Source organism: Marmota flaviventris, chromosome 9 (genome assembly GCF_047511675.1).
Source record: "Marmota flaviventris isolate mMarFla1 chromosome 9, mMarFla1.hap1, whole genome shotgun sequence".
In the NCBI taxonomy this organism is placed as follows: Eukaryota; Metazoa; Chordata; class Mammalia; order Rodentia; family Sciuridae; genus Marmota; species Marmota flaviventris.
In genome coordinates, this window is record NC_092506.1 from 80,094,792 (window position 1) to 80,118,068 (window position 23,277).

Sequence of the window (23,277 nt, forward strand, 5' to 3'; positions counted from 1 at the left end):
GGAGACATGACTGTATGCATGCAGTGATTTTCTTCAGGATGGAAAACAGTTAACAGCCATTCATTCTCACATTTACTTGGGACTTAGTGCAGCAGCACTGTACTAAAGAAAATTGTAAAGACTGAGCTCCTCATATAAAAAGGAGACCACAACAGGTGTTCTCAGTCATTTCACATGGCTGTGAAGAATGTGAAATTATGGGAAATAGAAGTCTATCCATTAGGCAGAGTCAGAGTATCTGTGGCAGAGCTTTTGATGTTCAGAGGGCGGCACATATCCATAGCCACAAACAGATGAACAGGAGGTAGAACTGAGCTGATCCTGTTGATCATCCATATAGTAACCCCAACCAGAGCAATAAGTAGCTCTCCCCTGGAAATGTACAACCAAAATCATGTTCCAGAGAGAGAGAAAAAAAAATCAGTATTTATATGGTTTTAATTCAAATGATTGTTTCTTTTCTTCACTCGATTTCAATATTTCTTTTGCTTCACAGATTATCTACCACTCCTTGTCTCTAAAAAGAGTATTATTCATTTTGGGTATCCATAGAATCCTCATTTTGTTATAAGTATATTTTGAATACAGGCACACCGATACTAATTTTGGAATCCAAGTAATATTTATTAAGTAATGATAATAATAGTAATTACAGTGGAAATAAAAAATAATTAGGCCTGGTATGTGTAGAAATTCTGCCTTTGCAAAGAGAAGCATTGTTCATAAAAAATGGAAGCCAAGGTTCTTTTGCAGTTGATTTTAAGAATGGAGCTGCCCATAAATCAAAGGGACAACCAAAATGCTTGCATAAGTCAACTAAGTCTTAGAATTAAAAGAAAAGGGTGCTGCTCCTGCCCTACTATGTGTGCTATACACTTAGCAGATGGATTTGCAGGTGGTGACCATAAAATCAAATCTTATGACTTCTGATGTCACTTTTGTCAAAACTCTTTTCTCCTTTCTAGGTAGAAAACTTTGTCCTTGATTATCATCCCCTTGGTATATTTTCACATTTCCAACTTTCACCCCAGCAAGGCCATTTTTTTTCAGCCATTACTTTCCTTGTTATATCATAAAGTTGAAGACAAGTTATAAAAGATAGTGAACTCAGAATTGGGCAATGGGGACTTGGACTAAAGATTCTGGGAAGGGAAGCCTTGAAATCAACAGCCAGAAAATGGAATTGTTACTATACATGAATTTCCTTCCTATCAGTTACTTTTTTTCAACATAGTGCAAATGACATCAATTGGCTATTTGAAATTAGGATAGTGGAGGAATATGGATATTATTTTAAAATGTTTGTAGTCTTTGTTTCACAGAACTGAAAGTTCTTAAGTGCCTAAGTGAAGGGGGATTGAGGGAGTCATGAAGTGGTATCTTAGTGCTATTTTTTGAAAGTGGCAGTTGGAATTTAGTGACACTAAGAAAAACAGGTTGTAGAACTTTACCAAGTTGCCCTTGATATAAGATAAAAAGACTTTTTGGTAGCTGACTGGTTAATATATTTTTTTTTTTTTGCTTTGAAATTAGAGAATGACATAAAATGAAGAACCAGTTTTTAAATCAAAACTGCTTTTTTCCTTGATGCCTTCATTAATTTCCTATGGTCTTTAACCAACTTGCTTGGCAGTTTTGGGGTAATTTTGTGTATCCTGCTTGTTTCTGGATGTTAAAAAGAACATGTCTTCTTGTAATGGTCTTCTCAGGGCACACTTCTCTCAGCTTTGCTGGAAACAGTTACATCAAATATCGGCTTTCCGAAAATAGCAAAGAAGAAGACTTCAAGCTAGCTCTGCGCCTGCGAACCCTGCAAAGCAATGGGATTATAATGTACACCAGAGCAAATCCCTGTATAATTCTGAAGGTGTGTAAAATGGGGTATCTTTTCCTATGGTCAGTTTTCAGGTGAGTATTTTGGCTTTGGGTTGGGGACTGATGAAATCAGTTTTGATTTTGTGCTCGTTTGAGTTTAGAAAAACCAGAGCAGACTTCAGGGCAAAGGAGAGCAGCAGCAGAACTGGGAAGTGTGCCAATGTCCCATTTCCTTTTGAGTATTTGGCTTCAAAATTGGCTCTTGGTAGATTGGGGCATCTCCCTCTAGGGAAGATTCAAGGACTGGCCTCCTTTGAGCTGTAACTGCTCAACAGTTCGTTAGAAGAGTGCCCTCATCAGTTCCATGCCAGGTGGTCTTTAAAGGATTGTCTGTCTCCTCTTCTACCACAGGGGTCTGTCCCCACTGACCTCTGAAGGCAACTTCTCTTCCTGCTTAGTGGGGAAGTTGGAAATCAGGTAAGATAAGACTCCACATACCCTATCATGACCAAAGTAATCCAATTGTTAAATCATTCCCCAGACTCAAAAACCCTGTTATGGCACGCAGATTTCCTTTAGAGCAAATCAGGCATTTGTATTCAGCCCAGGGCACCTAGTGCTTTCATGAGAACAACAACAAAAATACTAACAGCTTTATGTACTTCATTTCTAAAAAAAATAAAGTTAATATTGTTATACATTATCATCCCCATTGGATGAAGAAGAGGACTGCAGTTTAGAGAGGTTATATTATTTAGCTAGGCTTGCATAGCTAAGTGGCAAGTCCTGGACCCGCCTTTCAGGGTCTCTCTCTTCTTGCCTTTGATCTTCACGACATCCTCTCTCTCTTGCCGCTGAAACTCATTTCATCAGAGATCACATTCTGGACAACTGTAGACCAGATCCAGCCTTCTAGCATGAGGACAAGGGAGATGTATTTCATTTGATGCTATTCTCAGCAGGTTGCTATACCCGTCCATTGTAAGTGCTTTTCAGAAACTCTCAGAGCCTCTCTAGTATTTTAGAGGAGCTAGAAATCGTTCCCTCACCAAGATTTGGACTTAACTAGGAATATGAAGGACCTTTCTAGTATCTATGCTTTGATTGTTCAATATGTCATATCCAAGTCGATTGGGTGGCCCAGTATCTAATTCTGAAGGCTGATGAGGTGGGAGAGAAATGCAGAGCATGTTAAACCCCAGTAACTCCACATAACTATCACATAGACCAAAACTCACCTACTCTGCTATCACCAGTATTGCTGGGTGGCCAGCGTGAGTGAGCAGAGAGTTGAAGTTTAAAAGTTGGATATTTTTATGGTAAATCTCCCACTATCCTTATTTATTGAACTCAGAGAATAATTTTAGCTCTGGAGTGGAAAGGAACATTTTTAGAAGAAAATAAAAGAAGCACTATAGATGCACAGTTTTAGAGGAAATATGTTCAAGTCAGATATTTCCAGTAGAAGAAGAAAAATTCAAAAGCCTACGCCCTGTTTTTATCCACTACTGGCTCCTCTAGCAGCCTGTCTTGCGTTAGTAGATCATTTTCTAAATAGTCCTGACAGTTGGGGTTTTGTGTAATCGCTGGGAAGGTCTCTACCCGTTCTGAGCTTCCACTCCCAGTGGCTCTCCCTGGTCTCACTGATGGTCCCTCCTCCTCCTCCAAGCTCTAACCAGGGCTGTGGGTTACAGAACATCCCTATGAGACAGATACTTTCTATTAACAAATCTCTGTAGAGCACTAAATTTGAGAGAGGACAAAAGCAGTGGACCTGAATGGCTTGATCCTAAAATGGAGCTTGTCATTTGACACTTCACTGACAAGTGTCTGCAATGTGCAGATCCCTAGGGATGGAAAGGAAGAATAATTAAACCTTTTAGGCAGCTCCAGTTCCTAAGGTATATTGTATTTCAAGAAACAAGCATGTTTATGAAAGTTGTGTAAATTGAACTTCTATAAATGGAATTGCAATAAACCAGGGATGGTTGCCATTTGAAGGACCCCTTCCATTAATCCCTTTGTGATGTGAATCATCACCCCTACTCTGTCCTGTAAGTTTGCTTTTCATATGTTGGGTTTGAGCAAAGCAGGACCCAGCTGTACTGAACTACTGCAGATACTCTCCCACAGTCACCAGCAATATCCACTTAGGGGATTTGAATCTGTTTGCTTAACATTTGCAGCCTCATGCAAGACTTAATTTCATTGGCTTTAGGCACAGTATGTGCCTTTTACTTTGGTTTAGCAACTAAGCTGAAATGCTTTGTTTAAAGTGTACCTCTTCATTGTTTATGTTTCCCCAATCAGAGTGGCTCTCTAAAAACATATTTAACATAATCAGTGGAGTGAAGGGCACCCCTTAAAGATAGGTAAAGGATTTAATGGATACCTCAAGAAGTTAAAATGCTCATGGACAAAGAGTTAACTGCCTCTTGGCAATAATAAAAGGCACTCATTCCCCTCCTATCCTTAATACCTTGTCTTCCGAAAGAGAGTTCAGGCTTACCATAAACACCCAAATGCAATAAAATCAAAGCACCATTAAGATGAAAATAAAAGGTTAAGAGCCAACCATTGAAGCAGAGAAGGGAGGAATATCATTAATAAAAAAAAAAAAATCTAGGTCCAGGGGAACTACTTTGATTCAATATAAATCATAATTCTGAGTTTCCTGGCAGCCAAAGGAACCATGAAAATAGTGGGATAGATTCTGTGACTCTCCTCATACCTATAAAAGAAACATGTTACCAGAAGAGATATAAAGAGAAATTTCCGAGAGCAAATTTTTCTCTGTGTCAGTCTTTCTGTTGCAATATACCTAAAGCACAAGGAGACCTTGGCTGTTAATCTAGAAATACCAAGTGCTTACCTTTTAAGAAAGTTACAGGTAATATATTCTCAGAGATGGCTATTTTGAGATCAAAACAAAGATAGAGAAAGTTCATTTGATTTATAAAACTAACAACTTGGTATGGTCAGATCCTCCCAGCATAGACCAAAAGGTACCAAGGAATAATCTTCCTACCAGACTCAAGAGTTCCAAGGTCTATGTAAGAGGGTCACTGAGAAGTGAATTTAACTAATAATTATATTATATAATAACAATAAAATTCCCAGCGGTTTACAAAGTACTTTCACATACATGTATTTTTGATTCTTATTTCCCCTCCTTGTGGGTTTGAATCTCTACATTTGCTGTGACTTGCTCAAAGGAATATCTAGTCAATAGTGGGTCTGGGCATGTGACAGAGGCAAGCATGTTGAAGTACTCAGAAGTTATCAAAAAAACAAGAGAGTCAAGGGACTGCGATGATCATTCATCCATTTATTTATTTCTTCAGAGCATACTTTGGAGCACTTACCCTGGGCCAGGTAGCCATTAATATGAAAATAGATTTTTTAAAAGTCTCTTTTTCAAAAAATATTTAATACACTTCTTATAAGATCCATAATTGTGCTTCATTTTCTAGAGCCTCACACCAAGGATCTGATGTTGTAAGACTTTGTGCCATAATTGACACTTTTACTCAAAATCCTACTTTTCCACAAAATTACTTTTTAGCTCTGATTTCTCATCTTTTGACATGAAGCCACTGAATATCTGTTAAAGCACATCACTAATTTCAAACAATTGCAAGGATCTAAATACTTTATAACATTAGGGCAACACTCTCTGAATGATGCATTTACCTAGCTCAACCACATCCTTTCAATATTATTATTATTATAGACTATTCTTACAGCTTTATGCACACCTCAATTTTTATTAAAATAGTTTGCCCTCTGATTTGAGAAAGCTTCATCCTTTGAAAAGAAGGATCTTTTAAAACTAGATAGACCCTATTCTGAAGAAAAGAAAAGTTGAATGGGATCAGAGCATATTTTTCCCGTGTGAGAGGTCTCAGACATGAAAAGAACAAAGTGTTCTTTCCTCTCCCTAGCATAATATGCATGGAAATAGCAAAAGGTTATTAACTTTTCACAAGGTAACTTTTGGCATCAGCATTCTAGGTTGTCATATAAACAAGGATGATATCCAAACTAGAACTGTGAAGATTCAAATTATTTTTTCTTTGTAAAAAGGTGAAGATCATGTAAGCATCTGGTTTCTTTCATTTAGCAACATTACTGCAGTTATTTTAAAACAGGAAAAAAGGACACTTAATCATGCTCAGTGTTCATATGGGATAATTTTACTCCTTAATTACAGAACTTTGAACTGTGCAAGTAGATTCAGTCATGTCAGTCCTTCTGGGTGAATTTGTAACTAGTTATTAATTCAAAGGGACTCAGTAGGAGTAGGAAAGGGGAATGGACCAAATAATATACTAATTGAACATTCTTTTACAAAATTTTACATGAATTGCAACTACCATCAGATTTTCCATGATAGACTAGGGACGGCATACTGTAGCCACAGGGCAAAACAGCAGATGGGCGATGGCAGAAAAAAAGTAGTCTCCAAAGTCACATTTGATCATTTTATTGCTTGCTTACATTGAAATACAAATATGGATATTATCCAGGAGCTGTCACCGAGTACATATTCTGGTATGACTTACAATATCCATTCATTCCATTTTGTGACCAACAACAAAGAGGCAAAAGCAATTGTATGAGATTATATGTGAAAGGTCCCTGACAAGAAAATAAATATATTTGTCTCAGTCCTTTTATATCTGAACATTTATGTTACAGAGCAGAATATGTATGTAAAAAGTGTGTACCATGGGGCCAAGCATTCTGCAGTGGGCACTGTATCCTTGTAAAACAAGCCACAGTAGTTCTGTTCTCCAGATTCAAACCTAGAGAAACCAAGCCACTGTCACCAGTTACCTGAGTGGTACTTGACAGAGCCTGAGTTAGATTCAGCATTCCTCAATTCCCAGGGCTCTGCCTGGTTCACAAAGCCCCTTGCATTCCATACATACATGTTAATATGGTATGAACCTATAAACTTTATGTGCAGATGAGAGGGTATCAGAATGAAAGAATCTGTGGATTCACAAAAGCAGAATTGGTTGTCTTTGGAACATACTTAAACATAATTGAAGAAATGTTTAATTTGTCATAATGGGTAGTGCCATGATACTCACTAAGTCTACCATGAGTAAAACTCATTTTGGAAAGTTTCAGCTCATTTCTATGAATTCAATGGATATTTATATCTCCTTAGCTGTTAGTGACCTGGAAGGTCTGTGTTGCCCTGTCATTTCCTTTCCTTTCATTTTCTTTTCTTCTCTTGACAAGTATCTGTGTTCTGTCCCGAAATACAAAAGCCAGCAGATCCTCCATGGACAGGCAGCCCCCCTTTCATGACTGGCACTGGCCTCCACGGGATCTTTTTGCTGGATCATAGACACAGGCCAGAAAAGAAGCTTTTGTCTAACAGTTTCTGGCTGTGAATCCCTTCATGGCCAAATATAAACTTGGCTAGACAGAGGCCAGCCCTCATGGCCATGATGCTAAAGCCACCTAACATTTTTTTAGAAATATGGACAAAGGTGGACCACAAAGGAGTCAAAGGCCAGCCCATCTCCTCAGCAACAGTTGAACTGGCTCTCCATGGAGGATTAATTGCTACCCAGCAGCTTGTTACTAACCAGTATGCTTCAATTGCACATGCTTTCCCCTGGGGTTAGTCTCCTGGAGGGAGATGGATGCTGTCCCTTATATCAGTGCAATCAAAGCAATTCTCAATTACAGCACCCTAGACTAGAAGCTGAAAATACCCACAAGGTATGAGTAGCTAACTAGAAGATCCTCCTGGAAGAACAGATGTTGTTAAATATACATATGTTCTAAGCAAATGGTAAGCCCTGAGCATTTTGTGATGCACTACATACCAAAGAACTATTTTAAGAATAATGCTAGTGTTTAATAGAGAAAAGTTTCCAAAGCTAAAATACTTATGAAGCTGAGAACTAGGAAATCTGAATTTCTTCCTGTCCTCCTTCTCTCCCCTATAGCACACTCAAATAAACTTATTTGAGGAATATATAAGTATATGCATGTAGTCAACTCCCCCATTAAACCATAAGCCTAGAAGGGCAGAGTCAATAATTCTTTTTTTCCTCCATTACACCTATTACACTGCTTAGCATGTGTTGCATGTCCAAAAAGTATTAATGAGTTCACAGAGATCATTCCTATGGTGGAAATGACTAAGAAGGGTGCAGAGAATAAATACATCTAAACAAGGATATTGCTGTGAATTTTAAAAGGGAGAAGGTCCAGAGAAGAGAAACGATAGATTTCTAAAGTGGTGTTCAGGTCACTAAATACAGGAAGGTTTGCGACACATCAGGCATGCATTTTCATGACAGATAAAGGGGAAGGGTGTTAAAAATCAAACCACAGCAGATTTGACTGGATCAAAAGCAATATCCATCTTGAGACTCCTTATGAAGCCCTCTGGTTAGTTAAGGTCATATGGTGTTTGGGAACATATTGAAAGATGCAAAATGTAAAAGGGCTCGGGTATTGCTTCCCACACAGATTGTGGACGGCAAGCTGTGGTTTCAGCTGGACTGCGGTAGTGGCCCTGGAATCTTGGGCATCTCCGGCCGCACTGTCAATGATGGGAGCTGGCACTCCGTCTTCCTGGAGCTCAACCGCAACTTCACGAGCCTTTCCTTAGATGATAGCTACGTGGAACGACGCAGGGCGCCCCTCTACTTCCAGACTCTGAACACAGAGAGTACCATCTACTTCGGTGCCCTGGTGCAGGCAGATAACATCCGCAGCCTGACCGACACGCGGATCACACAGGTGCTCAGCGGCTTCCAGGGCTGCCTGGACTCAGTGGTGCTGAACAACAATGAGCTGCCTCTGCAGAACAAGCGCAGCAGCTTCGCAGAAGTTGTGGGCCTGACAGAGCTGAAGCTGGGCTGCGTGCTCTACCCCGATGCTTGCGAGCGCAGTCCCTGCCAGCATGGTGGCAGCTGCACAGGCCTGCCCTCTGGGGGTGAGTGCATGGGCACTATGGGCACCCTGCAGGGAGGGCAGCGGAGGGCCTATGATGTATGTGGCAGTACCAACTGCAGGAGACACTGCCCACATAGCCATAACTAACCCAGGAGCTCTCCTAGAGTGGAGTACTCACACCCAAGATGCACACAGAACTTCTTAATCCTCTTTACCAAAGAGCTTGTCTATTACTGTCCAGTTTAGCCAGTCCTTTGCAGAATCCCTCAAGTGCAGTATGATACCCAGGAGACCATAGATGCCATGAATTCTGCCCCTTCCCCTGTCTACCCCAAAACTTTCTAGTCTTCTGTGGCTTGAGCTAACAGGACACCATTTCAAGTTGGACCTTCATGAGCCAACTACCTGTCACTGAAGAATGATGTGTAGCAGTCTGAGTTGCATAAACATAACTCTTCTAGGAGCTACAAGTGGTTGGGATGAATTTGGCACCCCAAGAATAGAACTATAGTGGAGGCCCTTGGAGCATACTTGAAAGCATATTAAGCAGTCTAGTGATAGGGCTCTAAAAAGGAGCAGGAAGTCAAGAATAAGGAGAAGGAGGCTAGGCATGGTGGCCCATTCCTGTAATCCCAGTAGCTCTGGAGGCTGAGGCAGGAGGGTCGAAAGTTCAAAGCCAGCCATCCCAATGATGAGGTGCTAAGGCAACCCAGAGAGACCCTGTTTCTAAATAAAATACAAAATAGGGCTGGGGATGTGGTTTAGTGCCCTTGAATTCAATCCCAGGTACCCAATAAATAAATAAGGAGAGGGAAATGTACATGAAATCTCAGGAGGGATGACATTAAAGGAGGACATGATGCTTTACTCTAATATTTTCCCCCAAAGATACATTATTAGGAAAGAAAGAGATTTAAAAAAAAGGGTAGGAGGGAGAGATTTATAGAGTATTTCTATTGTTTGAGGGAAAAGCCAAGATTATTTAAGATCTAGGAGTATAAAGATAAAAGAATCCCTGACTTTACCCAGATGCTGTTTCTGTGTTAAGGTAAACTAGGTCAGACATTCTTCTGGCTGAAATTTGCCACCTCCCAACAGCCCTACCACTGACTCCACTCCAGCTTCTTTGCTGTGCTGCTCAGCGGTAGTGTGATTAGCAAATTTAAAACTTCTTCACAAATCACTTAAAAGATTCTGCTGTGTGCATTACCATCTAATGTTTGTGAAGCCCAACTCCAAATTTAGAGTCCATTTTATTATTAGAATGTTATAAACTGTCCGTGAAATGATGCACTGCCGAAATACAGACACCAAAGTTGTTTAGACTTGCATATGTTACTGCCACAATGAGGGCCAAGTACCCTGGGGGGAAATTTCTGCCGTCTCAATTTAAGAAATCTATTTGCTGTTTTTACTGTCTCAGCAGTATATGTAAATAAAGGGTTGTTATGGTGCCATAATTCCCGAATGATGGGCAGTAACTATACTTCAGTGGTTCTATAAACCAGCCCATTATGACAAGTCATGGCCAGTTTTTCACCAGGCAAAACAATTCTGCTAGTGTGAGCCATCTACGATATATAAAAGGAGCATATAATTAAATTGGGTTGAAACAGAACACCACTCCATGTCAAATCCTGGGTACACAGCCACAAATTGTAACATACTTTTAACGATGGCAGGACGTTGTTTTTGCTGGCAGAGCTATGGGCTTCCACAATGGGTTATCTTTAAAATAATAATAATCACTGAGTGAAGGGAAAAGACCATGGAATCTCACTCTTCAATGTGCATTTTATTTTTTTATTGCCATGAAATCCTTTAGTTAAGTATTCAGGGCAGGTATGTTAATTAAATGACTAAGACCCATATAAGAAACAGAAATTTTCGTCTATTTTTTAATCCCTTTTGGTTTAATCAAATTTTAGCATGAAGGACCCACCTGCCATATACTTTTCACATGGCCTTGAGAACTTTCCATCCCATCCCTAATGGCCCAGCCTTGCCTAGAACACACTCCCCCCCTCCTCCCGCTGCTCTTAACTTCATTCTTTTATTGGTACTGGGGTTGGGACTCTATATAGGTTCTCTTTCTTACAAAATGATACAGCCTTTTATCAGTTCAATTCTCCCTTTTGTACTTAGGGGCTATGTTTTTCTAAAGCAAAGATAGTTTCTTTCCTTACCTCCATCTACACAAATCCCTTCTCTCAAACTTACTATCTCTGTTTAGTAGAGGGGGCCCCATAGGAGCAGCCTGCCCACCAAAGCTATTCCCAAGCTAGTTCAGTGGTACTTAGTTCAGCAGCCCCTGAGAGTATGGTCTCCCATTACTTCCCTGAGGACCAAAAGCACAGGATTCCTCTTCTAATGTGTGAGAAATTACTTACCTACTTCATGATTATAGGAATGAGGTCTTGGCCTCTAAGAAAAGAGGAGAAAGAATCTATTTTCTTGGTCTCATATCAGAGGAATTTTTGCTAGGTTCCTGTATCCTACCTGCAAATTCCCTAATGCCAAAGAGAGGAGGGTAAAAAAGAAAAGAAAGAATCAATAATTTGGTCTTTACCTATATGTATGAAACTGTGTAGTTAATTATAAGGTTACTTAAAATAAAAGGAAAATCTTCTTAGCTATAATAGCTTAGTTTAAAAAGAAGAATAAGACTGGAGATTTTAATGAAAAAGTATTCATGCCCTCAAGAATTCTCTCTAGCTGCCAAGAAGATCTAATCACAGAGACAGACAGTCTTGGGTCCCCAGATCAAAGGCTGGGATGCATGCAGCATTCAAAGAGGAAATCTGGGCTAGGGAAAGTAGGATGAAGTGCTTAAAAGATGACTCCTTGCACATGACAGCACTGAGGACAAAATTTATTTATTTGAATATCTTTCTGTTGTTGGAACCTGTGCCATGTGTTCCTCTAAAATTTCAGGACACATGTTTCAGCATGGTCTTCCCCTTGACCACTGAAGAACACTGAAGCATTGATCATTGCCTCTCCGGGGAAGATACTTTACATTCTCAAGCTGTGGCCATCCTAGCATATTGTTGCAGAACATTTAGAACCTTTAAGGCAGGCAACCCACAGCAAGAAGCATTTTCTTGCAGGAAAGTAGGGTGTTCCAACCACCCCAAACCCAATAAAACCTTTGGCATGAATCAGGGCAAGGAAGCCACATCTTCTAGTTTGGAATGACATGGTCAGCGGTTTTTACCAATGTTATGACATTGGCTGCCCCAGAAGGAAGCCATAAGAACCCCAGGGGAGTCAGATCCCAGAATGCTGACTTGTAATAAGAGGGTAAATATGACTCTGTAAATCAACCACAGAAGGAAGGCTTTCTCTCTTGGTAATGCCTTAAGATTATATGTATTTCATAAACATGAACTGGAAATAGCAACCACCCTGGAGAAGAAATGATTAGGGCCTATTATAACCCTTACATTTCCAGACCCAGTAAGCAGGGAAAAAAAAACAGTAAGCACCCACAATCTGAATAAGGAGTGCCCAATCGTCTGTGTCTTATTGTACTGAGCTCAAGCCTACTAACAGAAAATATAATTGAGGCTAGGCTATCATTTGGTAAAGCAATGCACTAAGTCAGGCAGTCATTAGTCCAGAAATAGACACTCAGACAGTTTTGCATGAGACTAGAAGCCTAAGGCCTGAAATGAAAAGTTGGGTTCATTTTTAGTAGTAAGACTTACTATTTGTTAGACCTTTGCTGTGTGTTTGACACTGTGATAAGGGATTACCTTTTTAAAGAGTTTATTCTCTGGGATATTTAATTCTCACAACAATACTATGGGGATGGTCTGTTTTTCCCTCCTACTGACCCACTCCCTAAGAAGAAATGGGCCTGAGAAGCTACTAACTAGCCTAGCATCACAAAAGTGATGAAGCCGGATTTGACCCAGATTGTGGGAACTCGCCAATCTAGACTCTTGCCCCTTGATACTCAAAGTGTGTTCCAAAGGCCAGCATCATCATCACTGGGAATGTTAGAAAAGCAGTATCTCAGATCCTACCCCAAACTCACTCAATCAATCTGTATTGTAATAAGCTCTCTACATGATATACTTACTGATTTTTCTATTTCCAAACTACCCTGGAACCTGGGGAAAATTCTAGTTCTTTTTTTCTCATATTATAGACATGCAGGCACAACTCTAAGATACATTAAATCATCTGAAGACCTTGTTAAGATGAGACAGTGTTATTTTTTTAAGTTTCTTGATTATTAATGAAAAAGGAAAACCTATTTACTGGCTCCATCAATTGCCATCCATATCAGAGGTACTTTCTGTTAGGTGACATTGTATTTGCAAATTATTGAGCTTACTGCCAAGAAAAGTTTGGAGGTAAGGTGCCCAACATACAGAATCTGAATCCACAAGGGAAGAATTTTGACATTTTTATTTTAAACAAGTCTTCAGGATGGTTCTATGCACATCCAAGTTTCAAAACTACTGACATTCACAAATCTCAATGACTCTGTGCTTGTATGAATGCCCCTGGGTGAGTTCCAGGAGAGGTAAACAGACATAGGATACAGGGAAATTGAAAGTCAAATAAACAGCCTATATTTTTAAAAAAACTTTTTGATGAAAGATGGAGCATTGTTCCCATATTAAGAATTTTGGGTTACCTGAGCTCCTCTCCAAGATAAAAATAATAGTGTCTGTCTATTCTCTCTAAGCAGTCATGAGTATTCTGGCTATCAGGTTGCATGAAATGGATTCCCAAGTGTTGCAAATGCTCAGATGTTTTGGGCAACCAAGTCCTCATGCCACTTTGGGCCAGGGTTTGTTGAGTATTTTGTGTCCTTAATTTGTAAGGAATCACTGGTATAGATAGATTGGATCTATCAATCTTCAATTGAGTGTCTGCATTATGCTGAGCTCTGTGTTGAATTCTGGGCCTCACTGCTCTCTCCGTGATCAATAAATGCCACTTGTGCAGCCTCCCTCTCCTCACAGATGGTTTAGGGAAGTTGAACAGGGTTCTCATATCTGTTTCACCTACTGGCCCACTGAATAGAAACACAGGTAGAAAGAAGCCAGACTCGCTGTGAATATACTGCAGGCATAATTTGGGTGAGTTTTGCAGCTTTGGAATTTTTTTTTCTTTTTCTGGGTAACTTCTAAATATTGAATTAATCTCTTGTTGTTGTTGTTGTTTTGTACTTTGGGAAATTCTCACAATAATAGCATTAATAATTATAGCTACTATAGAAAAACTCAAAATCCTAAAGTAGGTTATGTGCACACATAAAAGAACATACTAGAAGGTGAGAATTTATTGTGTGCCTAATGTTGTGAGTGCACTAAAGGTTTGTAGAGCTTCAAAGAAAATATTAAAGGTTTGGTTCAATATACAATGTATGAAAGGTGAGCCAGCTCTCCTAGGGAAAGTTATAGTTCTCCTCTTCAAAGGTTTTTATTTTACAAGGTCTAAAGGCATTGGATGTAGCCTGCTTGGTTAAAGAGAAAAGTCAAAGTGACTAAAAGTTGAAATGGCAAGGTAGTGATGGAGGCCATGGCTGGCTGGCTGCTGAGCTTGTCCCCACTTGTGATTAGTGTCTCATATGATAATTCATCCACCTGGTTTCTCACATGAATTAAGATTTGCATAGATCAGAGGTCTGAATATCTCCCAGTATTGAGCCCAATAGCCACAGTAAAAATCTCCCATGACATGCAGTTGTTTGGTTTATAAGCAACACAGAGATGAAGTTGATTTCAGAATCCATAGTGATCAGAACAATAAAGTGCCTAATGTTTATGTGCTGCATTGTGGTTTATGAATCCAGAAATCTTTTTGTTCCCTACGAAGTGTTGGTGAGTAGCACTTGTCAGAAAAAAGTAAGGAGGTTCCTGAGGGTCAGGCACTGCACTCATGATCATATTCAGCTGGTGGGCAACAGCCAGAACTTAAACTTGCACTCAGGGCCCCACCACACATCACAGACACCTCCTCAAGTCCTGTAAGTTCTTGGAGTTTCTAAATAAAATCCTTAAGTTAGCAAGCATGGAAGTTGATACTGACTGAGATCCCATGTGCTCATTGCACATTTATTGTCATTACTTTTACCTTTGTGCAGCAGGCAGATATTATATCCCTTATCAAGGCTGCCAAGCTAGGATCAGACTGATGCTCACTTACACCACCAAGTGGGGCAAGAGGGTAGAAGCCATTACCTGGATGAATCAGGTCAGAAACAACTGCTAAGTCAAAGGAGTAAAATATAAATTACCTTGATTTTTTTTTCTTTTTGCCTGCCCAGCCCAAATTCCCTCCATAATTGCTTATTCCATTTCTATTTTTGCATGTAATAGTTTTTGCAATGTTCATCTTTGAGCAAGGAAAGGAGAAGGCATTTTAAGTTTGTCTGGGTGCAGATTTCAAAACCATCTGCATCTGCTATAACTAGAAGGATTGTAAACAGGAACACAGCTTTGAGACAGTGCTTAAAAATACACTTCCTATTTTGCCAAGATTTGAAATAAAAGAAACTATGGCTTTTTTTGTATATGTATCTCAATGCTGGTAAAACCGTTTCCTTTCTAAATTTGGGAACCGAGTATTAAGTATATTTGCCACTCATTAGCATAGGCAATGGTGAGGAAAAACATCTTATTTAAGCTTCCATTTCCTCACCTGTAAAATAATTATGATAATAGTACCTATGGCATAGAATTGTTGTAAGTATGAAATGATATATAATGCATAGACAGTTCTTAGAATTTTTCTAACACATAGCAATCTATTGTTCTTATTAATGATTTTCTTGTTTAATATTCTCCTGCTAAACAGAAAGAAAATCTACTCTTTTTGATAAGATTTTGAAATTATCCAATGAGTTAATTTTTTCTGTTTATCAAAGTGTCAAATACTATGTGCGATCAAATAATGCCTGGATAAATCTTGGGACTCTTTTCCATTTATTTGTGTGTGATACTAACTTATGGTAATGCTTGGAAAGTGTAGAAACTTTATTATGCTACTCACTTTATTATTTAATGATTATTTTGCTCCCAGAAGGAGAGTCTAATGTTGTGCACCTTGTTATAGCTTATCTGCTTCCTGGAGAGCAAAGGGAAATGACTATAAGTCTGTCCCTCTTATTCCCAGCACATAGGAGCTCTGGCTCACTGAAAAGTGATAGTGTTAAAACAGATTTAGAGAAAGATTTGAGAATAAGTAATATGGATTTGAGTTTGACTCAATCACTTAAGACATTCTTGGACAATCACTGGTCTCTCTAGCATTCCCATGGAGTTGGGATAGTACTGGGGTCTATTCTTTTTCTTGTCCTACTATCATGATCCACATAGAATTATTGGAAGTAATTTTAAACAATAAAGCATTAGATTCACTTAGTGTCATTATGGCAAACATTGATATCATAAAATTATTAAAAATAGGGCCCAAGATATGATAATTAAATAATAACTAAAGCTTTGTGAAAACAATTTAATTTTGATAAACAGGCCTTTCATAGAGGCTGAACAATAGATATCATTCTTCTTTAATTAAAAAAAAACAATATAAGTACTTTTTTTAAAAAGTCAAATTGCTTTCCCCTTCACAGTGTTAACATAAAAACTTCTCCAAATTTAAAGTTCTAAAAGATTTCTTCCAAAGTGCCTCTGCTCCTTTACCCCATGGGTTTCAGATTGCAAGAGCAGATCATAGACAGTTTACCTCTTTCTGATAACAGAGAAATTTGCAAAGGAAATATAATGAAGTACAGGGGTTAGAAATACAGTTCAGGACAATGGTGACAGGTTAGAACTCTGAAGCCAGACTGCCTGAGTTCACCAGCCTCATGATCCTGAATCAGCAATCGGCTTCTCCAAGCCTCTGTTTACTGATGAGAATCTGTAAAAAGCTGTAAATGGCTTCTAAATGATGTTTTCTTGACTTTGCAATCCCAGTGTCTATCATAGTACCAATTCGGGGGTATGCTAGTAAACCAGCTCTTTAAAAGTAAAGTCCCATATTTGTAGCATTTGCTGATTTCTTTGGTGTAAATACTCACACCATGGGGCTGGGGTTGTGGCTCAATGGTAGAGCATTCACCTAACACATGTGAGGCTCTAGGTTCGATTCACAGCACCACATATAAATAAATAGAATAAAGGTAAATACATAAATAAATAAATAGATACTCGCACCATGTCTGATGTTAGGCTACCAGTGGTTTAACAACTGGCATGCCAGTTTCCCCGGTATCTAGCAGTCATATCTCAGGACCTCTGAACTGGCTCCAGCAAAACCCTGCTGATTACTTAAGCACTGTGGAGGTGAATCAGTCAAGCTGACTGCTGTATCAAATAGTATTAGATGTCCCACAAAAAGATCATGAAAATAACAAAATACAGAAAGAAATGTGCACGAGTGAAATAGCACGCTAGAAGTGATATCCCATTTTAACATTCCCATTTTCCAAGGCACAGAGACATCAGATTGCCTCTCTGCCTTTGAATAAGGATGCGTCCCATGACTCATAGTAGTGTCTAGTTTCCTTGATAGTGATTTAAATATTCCTTATTTCTAGACAACCTCTCCTTAGCCCCTTTCTTCTCCCAGCTTCCCTGTATCAGGAGATAGAGTTTTATTTAAGAAATTGTCAGAGGTTTGCCAAATAGGAGCTGGATGATTTATCCAAGTTGCTTTAGCCCCTTCCTGGCTTTCCTCCCTCCTCATTCATTGATGTGCGTTCCTGTGCTGTGCCAGTCTCACCCTATCCTTCAGTCTAAGAAAGAATATAAGCATCACAGGTCATTCTGTCTCTAAATGACCTGCCACTCCTGATCAAGAATTAGCCAGGCGACACAAAGAAGCATTCTTCCCAATCCCAAGGGCTTTCAGAAATTCCCAATTCCATTAAGGAGAGCAACTTCCCAAATTGGAAAAAATAACCTTAAGTCAGCATAGTTTGAATCAAGTGTACCTTAGACTACTGCCTCCTTACCCACAGGCTTCAGGCCAGCCTTCTTTGAAATCCATCAGAGTACACGCTGTCTCAGTCTATAGATTTTCGACTGTCTTATATCTATAGCAATCAATTCACAAAATCCCAACATTAGTCCTTAACCACATTGTTAGCCCAAGAGCCCAGCACATAAAAGTGAGGATGGGTCTTTACAGTATTTGCAAAAGATCTTAGGAAAAAAGAAAGCCTCATTGGCTACTTAAAAATAGTGGTGATAGCTGTCACAACCCAACTATCATGATAGTAATTTTTTACTTTTAATTTCAATCCCCCAGTGACCTAACGTCTCACTATGACCCACCTTTTCATGATTTTATTACTGTATTATAATTGCACATAGTAGTGGAGTTCATTGTGACACATTCATATACAAACTCATATATGCCCACAACATCACTTGCTCCAATACATTCTTCAGTACTTCCCTTTTCACTACTCTCTTCCAGTTTCCTGTTCCCTTTCCCTGATCTGTGGAAGATCAGAAGAGTAGAGAACAGGGAACATATGTATTTCATTTTGGTGCATTATAATTTGACATAGAAATAGAATTCACTGTGATATATTCATACATGCATAAAACATAATTTGGTTGATTTTATTCCCCCATTCTTGCCTTTCTCATCCTTCCACCCTCTTCCTTGGTCCCCTACCTCTACTCTACTGATCTCTCTTCCAATTTTGTGAGATCTGCTTTTTAAAAATTACTTTTTCCTCTCTAGTTTCCACATAATGAGGGAAAGCATTTGTCCCTTGACTTTCTGAGTCTGATTTATCTCACTTAGAATGATATTCTCCAGTTCCATCCATTTACTAGAAAATACCATAATTCCATTCTTTATAGATGAGTAGAACTCCATTGTATATATATGCACCACATTATCTTTATCCATTCATCTGTGGATGGTCACCTGGGGTGGCTCCCTAACCAGCTGTTATAAACATTAGAATGCAAATTTAACCATAGTATGATGATTTCAGTTTTTGATTCTATCATCTCTTAGCATCTCCACATTGGGGACCAAGTTTTAAGCACCATTGAGGACACACTTAAATCATAACCAAACCACAGCAGGCATAAAATAAGAATTAGTCAAAAAGTTTGTTTAAGAAGCTGGTAGAACTGATCTGGATTCCTACCTCCCCTCTGCATACCCATGCAACCATTTGCCCAAATTCCTGGCAAAACTGCACGTACTACTGAAAGGCAAGGTCTTAGAACTAGAGATTATCTGGCACGTGCTTCATAGAAAGGTTTAAATAAACATGATGTTCATTGGATGCAAAACACCACAACTACCCCTCCTCCTCCACCAGCTAATCCTTCCAGTATGGGACTCCAGACCTTTGTCCTCCCTCTGTGCAGGTGATAAAAGGAATTATTACTAGAGAAATCGGCCAACCCAAAGATACTGACTCAGTTTCACAGTTTATGAGCCCCTCTCGTGTTCATAACCTCCTACCAGATTTCTAGTTCTTAGTGACCCACTCTTCAACATAAGCCTATAAGTGAAGATTAACCAACAAGTAAGGAAATCCTCTAACTCAAATATATATGGAGAGAAAGATTAAGAAATCCCCTTGCTTTACTTAGGGGATGGCAAGGCCAAATCTTATAGTGTAGGCTGGCAGGCTAGAAATGCATGTAGGAGTTGATTTTGCAGTCTTGAATTCCAAAATCACACAGCAAGCCAATGGGCTGGAAACTCAGGAAAGATTCTTCTATGTTGCAGTCTGAGGCAGAATTCCTTCTTCTTAAGGGCTCAAACTGAATGGACAAGATCCACCTGCATCATGCTTTATTTAAAGGTAATGGATTATAAATGTTAGCACACACACACACACACACACACAGATACCTTCACAGAAACATCTAGACTAGTGTTTAACCAAAGAACTGGGCACCAGTAACCTAGCCAAGTTGACACATAAAGAATAAAAACAAAAAGTTGTTCATGAAAATTAAAACAATCAAAGCTCACTACATGACTTAGTGTAAACAGCATTTATAGTTGTAGTACTATCAATACTGATTATTGATGCATCCAAGGTTATCATATATTGGAATGTACAGCTATCAAAAGATGTATCCATGAGGTGGGGCCAAAGGCTTTAAATAAAAGACACAGTGGAAAGCCAATAGAAAATCCCTATGACTAAAATAACCACAAAATTTTAAAATTTCACAGAAGGAAATATTGGAAATAAAAGGAATGCCCAAGTTACGTTGAGGTTATTTAAATGCTTCATTATACAAAACAAAACATGTAAAATGATCTGACTCTTCATTATGCACTTGTATAACTTTAACAACAATAACAAGAAGGATAAAAGTGAATCTTGGGGTACCCCCATTTTCTTATTGATGCATTATAGTTGTATATTCTGATGGCATTTTTGTTACATATTTTATAATACAAAATATAACAATATAATTTGGTCAATAACACTCCCCAGCAATCATCCCGTATCTTCTACCCCTTGGTCCCTTTTCTCTACTGATTTCCCTTTGATTTTCATGAGATCTTCCCCTCTTTTTCCTATTTCCTCTCTAGCTTCCACATATGAAAGAAAACATAGGACCTTTGGGGTTCTTTTTAAGAAGGGAAAAAAGAATACCCTTACTAATTATTCATCCCTTCCTACTCTGAGAAATAGATAATTCTGTTTCCTTTTACATAATGCTACCTCATTTGATATTTAATAATCTTTGCGGTAGGGATATTTCTAACTATTTCTGCATGATGGGTTCATGAATAGAGAAAGAAAAAAACAGTACAAAAATCAGGACCTAAATAGGGAAGTAGGTGAAGACTGGAATTCTTCCATTACCCCCTGAATATGTCAGTCTGAGGCTCAACTGATTTGACAAATATCCTCATTTTACCTTTCCTTCCCTCCACTTCCCTTTAGGGGGTGCTTTCAGTTCTTGGCTAAAGAGAAAAGGCACAGGGATAGGAGAGGGGCTCAATAAAGTAGATAACATGGAACCCATAGAACACTACTCCCATCTGGAATTGTCCTGATGTTTATAGTAGCAGTGTGGTGGAGAAAGCATCCCCTGTCCGTGTGCTCACATGCATGCATGCACACACAAGCGCGCATGCGCACACACACACACACACACACACACTCCCTTGTGCCCCATCTTGGTGTCTGCTGTAGGTATCTGTTCTTTGTGCATCTTTTACAGTTTTCTCCAACATCCATGCATGTGGTTAATTAGGTGAATTTTTGTGTACCACTAGGGAATTCAAATTGGAACTTGGCATTTTTGTGGCTAGATGTATTCCAAATAACTAATTTGTTAATCATCTTTGGAATTTGGACCCTGCTTAAGATAATGTTCAACAGAGAACTGGGAGAAAATGTTACATATTACAGTTGAGTCCCAAAGCCTTCTAAGCATCACCAGTGGCACACCTGGCTCATGAAGCGCTCTGTTTCCTCAGGCTACCAGTGTACCTGTCTCTCACAGTTCACGGGGAGAAACTGTGAATCAGAGATTACAGCCTGCTTCCCAAACCCCTGCCGTAATGGAGGATCCTGTGACCCAATAGGAAACACTTTCATCTGCAGTTGTAAAGCTGGACTCACTGGAGTCACGTAAGTGGGATTATGTAAAAGTCTCTTGCCATGCTGCTGCTTATTACTAAGAGAACAAACCAGTAAGCACTTCACCAGGATAAAATGTTTACCACTGATAGGTAGGGCAGTCAGAGGGTTAATGTCTTGATGTATAAAGAGCGCTTTCAAGTGATTAAAAGGTTAGTAGGGATTATCTCTGGGTAGTGTGGTAATGGGTAATTTACATATTTTTTTTACTTTATACTTCTCTATTTTTTCAAAAATTTTTATAACTGCTATATACTTTGTTATTAGGGAAAAATGTAAAGAAAGCCATTGATGCCACCTAATATATCTAGTATAATTCTGAGTCAGATACACTACTCCTTTCTCTAATCCATTAATAAGACTCTACTGCCAATGTTTTATGATCATTCTAAGAAACTAAACCTTACCTTTCTTTTGCAAACCTTTTTTTTCCTCCAAGAAATGAATGAAATTAAAGTGCCAAATGGAAAGGGAATGTTTTAAATTCTTAGTAAAATTCCACTTTCCTTGATCATTTCGTGTGTGTGTGTGTGTGTGTATGTGTGTGTGTATGTATATATATATATATATATATATATATATATATATATATATATATATAAATCTCAAGCAAGTGATACTCTAATTACAGATCAGTCTTATGTATTCATTAGAGCAAATCTCCTGAGGACTTTTCCAGGAAATACTTAGCTGACTTTGAATTGCTGGATGTAATTTAAAGCAATAAAGCTGCATTTATTTTTAAATACTTTGTGATTCTAACTAATTTCCGGCTGACCTGGCCTCAATATGTTCAAATTGGGGATGTTTGGCTACATTTTAAAAGGTGGATTACCAAAAATATAGGTTATTGGGCCTTTTAAATGAACATATTAGAATAATTGCTAAAACAGAGAAAAGGAGGAAAGAAGGTCTATGTTTTCACAGTGTTGAAGTAAGAAATGTAAGACTTAAATGTGTCTTATAATTCTACTCAAAGCCAATCATGGATTGCTTTAAAGGGAATAAAATTGATTTAGTTATTTTTCATTAGAATGCTTCAGTAATTTCTTCCTGATAATCTGCCTTAATATTAGCCTTTAACATAAGCATAGAATCTGGAAGTTAGCCATTCACCCACCCACCTACGCCTGCAATCCCCAGCTTCCCAGAGGGACCAAACATGACTGTAACCATTAAAGGAAAAGATCAGAACCCAAAATATTTTCCTCACCAGAAACTCTATAATGGGTATATAGATTCACAGTTCTTCTTCATTCTACCATCTCAAAAGCTTGGAGAACTAAAATGGCAAACTAATTTGATGGCAAAACCTGTTGAAATCTACTCTGAGGCTCTTTCTAGTCTTTATTTCTCTTGAAAATTCAGTGCAAATATCCATGTTTCTGTGCAGAAACATTGGTATATTTGATTATGAGGCCCTATGCCAGCATCAGTTACTAGGGGGCCCAGGAGTATTTTACATAATGTGAGAGTGATGTATTGTATATCCTTTCTAAACCTATGTAGTTTAAAATTCTGATATGCACCTGGTTGGGAGAATTTGGAGCCCAGTACCTTTCCATAGCATCTGTTGGTTCTTTTTTGTACTGCTCCTCTCCTGGCACCCTCTTCCCTACTATACCCCACTAGGGGACAAAGACTTGAGAGATAGGGTTGGGAGGGATACTTTTACACAAGATGATGACTTGGGGGTGGGAGGTTGTGGGCACAGAAATGCCTGAATGAACTGCCTCCCCCCCACACACACACACCCTATATGTCACATTCTTCACGTATACCTTTGAGTTGCTTTCTTCTCTTTTAATGATGTCCTCCCCCACACACACCTTTTGTTTTGTTTGAGCTTTGGTGCACGAGGCTGTGTCTACTGGTTCTGATGTTGGGGAGGGGCTTCTGTGTGTTTTGTTGCTGAA

The 23,277-nt window shown here is 38.9% G+C and overlaps 1 protein-coding gene across 2 annotated transcripts in view; it reads left to right on the top strand.

Moving 5' to 3' along the window:
- Nucleotides 1-23,277, top strand: part of Fat3 (FAT atypical cadherin 3) — a 483,199-nt gene that overhangs the window by 452,190 nt on the left and 7,732 nt on the right. For both annotated transcript variants that reach the window (XM_027951397.3, XM_071617163.1), the window contains exons 20-22: nt 1,710-1,867; nt 8,317-8,785; nt 21,199-21,352. In XM_027951397.3, the coding sequence (XP_027807198.2) occupies nt 1,710-1,867; nt 8,317-8,785; nt 21,199-21,352 (781 nt within the window). The remainder of the gene's footprint in view (nt 1-1,709; nt 1,868-8,316; nt 8,786-21,198; nt 21,353-23,277) is intronic.